Genomic DNA, 2,876 nt, shown 5'->3' on the forward strand with positions numbered 1-2,876 from the left:
GAGCTTACTTTTCCCAAGATTTCGTCATGCATTCGTGACGGCGCAGTTCTAAAGATTTCTCCCAAAATAACTCGTCCCATTAATTTCATTTAACCCCACTAAATAAAATAAAATCACACACCTCCATTCCTATTCCTTGCAACGTCACACCAGCACTAATCAATAGTACGTTTGGTATTATTATTAGGAATTATGAATCAATCAATTCCTATTTTCAGTTATATACGATCCATTAGTTTAGTCATTAGTGTGTATATGCGTCTTCTCGTATGTAACATAACGGTTATGATTTCAGCACTTGCCATCTTCCCTCCTATATATATTGCACAACCGCCCTCCCCCTTCCTCACACCCTCTCTATAACAAGCTTGTTCACTCTCTCACTCTCTTTCTGTCTCCACCATGACAACTCACATTGATAACTTGTGGGTGTTAGCCTTGGCCTCCAAATGCACACAGGAGAACATTGCATGGTCACTTTTGATCATGGTCTCACTCTGGCTCACCATGACCTTGTTCTACTGGTCTCACCCAGGTGGTCCAGCTTGGGGCAAGTACCACTCCACATGGAGGAAAAACACCAACAACCTTAACCATGTCTCAGATAATAATAAAATGATTCCTGGTCCCAAAGGCTACCCCATACTAGGTAGCATGAGGCTCATGGCCTCGCTAGCGCACCACCGTATTGCGGCTGCGGCCAAGGCATGCAACGCCACCAGGCTCATGGCCTTCAGCCTCGGCGACACACGTGTCATAGTCACGTGCCACCCCGACGTAGCCAAGGAGATTCTCACCAGCTCTGTTTTCGCGGATCGCCCCATCAAGGAATCCGCTTACAGCCTTATGTTCAACCGTGCCATCGGCTTTGCCCCCTACGGTGTTTACTGGCGCACTCTCCGCCGTATCGCCGCCACGCACCTCTTCTGCCCCAAGCAAATCAAGGCCTCTGAGTTTCAACGTGCCCAAATCGCCGTCCAGCTCACCGACTCATTCCGAAACCGCCACGCCGGCTTTTGCGTTCGCCAGGCGCTTAAGAAAGCTTCGCTCAATCACATGATGTGGTCGGTGTTCGGTCAGAGGTACAACCTGGATGAAACAAACACCGGAATGGAGGAGCTATCCCGGTTAGTGGAGCAAGGGTACGACCTTTTGGGTACCCTTAATTGGGGTGACCATATCCCTTTTCTCAGAGACTTTGACCTACAAAAAATCCGGTTCATTTGTTCAAAGCTCGTCCCCAAAGTGAACCGGTTCGTTGGTTCAATCATCGCCGACCACCAAGCCGACATAACCCAAACCAACCGGGATTTCGTTCATGTTTTGCTCTCTCTCGAAGGTCCAGATAAATTGTCTCACTCCGACATGATTGCTGTCCTCTGGGTAAGTCTAGTATTTAAAAAAAATACTTTATTTATTTATTTAAATTTAGGTGTTACTAATAGTTCAACTTTCCTAAGTACTCAAATGAAAATGTAATTTTTATTTTTGTTTTGGGACAGGAAATGATATTTAGAGGGACCGACACGGTGGCGGTTTTGATCGAGTGGATACTAGCGAGGATGGTGCTTCATCCCGAGGTACAAAGGAAGGTGCAACAGGAGCTTGACGCGGTGGTTGGGTCACGCGTTTTAACTGAGGAGGACGTGGCGGCGACGGTGTACCTGCCGGCGGTGGTGAAGGAGGTTCTGAGGGTGCACCCTCCGGGCCCACTTCTCTCGTGGGCCCGTTTAGCCATCACTGATACGACCATTGATGGGTATCACGTGCCCGCTGGGACCACCGCCATGGTTAATATGTGGGCCATAGGGCGGGACCCGAGCGTGTGGGTGGACCCACTTCAGTTCAAGCCCGAGAGGTTCCTTAACGGGGAGTCCGAGTTTTCTGTTTTTGGGTCGGATCTGAGACTCGCTCCGTTCGGGTCGGGTCGGAGGACTTGCCCCGGAAAGACTCTGGGTTTGACCACTGCAACCTTCTGGGTGGCCAGGCTCTTGCACGAGTTTGAATGGTTACCGTCTGATGAAGCTAACGGGGTTGATCTAACGGAGGTGCTTAGGCTCTCGTGTGAAATGGCTAACCCCCTCAATGTTAAGGTTCGCCCTAGGCGTGGATTAAGCACTTAGTAGTGATAATAATTAAGCCTGTCTAAGTTAACTTGAAATGAAACTTTGTTTTAGTGAGATGAAAAAAAAAGAGAGGTTTTGCATGTGGCAGGGGGTTGGTGGCAGGTGCATGGCCCTTTGGAGCCACTAAATGTTAAGTGAAAGAAGTTAGAAGCTTGCTTGAGTTGGCTCTGTCTCTCTATAATATGGGTCATAAGGTTTTTCTCTTTTTTGTTTTTAAGTTGATAGTGAAGTCCTAAGTTGTCCCCGGTTATAAAAATTAGAAAAAATATCTATTTCCATTGTAAATATTTTGCTCAAATTAATACAAGTTCTTAAGTTTGCCTATGCGATTATATCAACAACTAAAAAGTGACGACATCAAATTTAAACGATTTTTATTCATTTATATATTAATTCATACTAGATGTAGTAGTACTACACCAGTACATGCCAGTGCGGGTTTAGCTATTCACTAGTTAGCACACGTGATTACTTGATAAAATTGCCACACAGACAGACAAGGTTAATTGGACCCAAAATTAATTTGATTTGTCTCAACAAATCTATGGTGTCGTGTATATTAAAAAAAATAAAAACTACATGTCTAATCAGTGCCTTGTATTGTTTGAAGGAGTATTTTGGTGGGGCCTATATATATATTTGAAATCGCGTTAGGACTATAGCTGTAACAATCCCTATCCCTCTCTCCCACGAAGGCAACAAGTACTGTTGATAACCTTTCGTGTTTGGATTATATTTTACCCTATTTAT

General features: G+C 45.3%; 1 protein-coding gene across 1 annotated transcript; it reads left to right on the forward strand.

Annotated features, from left to right (window-relative positions):
* The first annotated feature begins 259 nt into the window (after positions 1 to 259).
* LOC109805788 (cytochrome P450 78A3) lies at positions 260 to 2,450 on the forward strand. Its single transcript, XM_020367992.3, has 2 exons — positions 260 to 1,383; positions 1,503 to 2,450. Exons 1-2 carry the CDS (start codon positions 403 to 405, stop codon positions 2,121 to 2,123), a joined length of 1,602 nt encoding a protein of 533 aa, XP_020223581.1. The 5' UTR covers positions 260 to 402; the 3' UTR covers positions 2,124 to 2,450.
* Positions 2,451 to 2,876: the final 426 nt, after the last annotated feature.

Source organism: Cajanus cajan, chromosome 5 (assembly GCF_000230855.2).
Source record: "Cajanus cajan strain Asha chromosome 5, NIPB_CcT2T_4, whole genome shotgun sequence".
Lineage (NCBI taxonomy): Eukaryota > Viridiplantae > Streptophyta > Magnoliopsida > Fabales > Fabaceae > Cajanus > Cajanus cajan.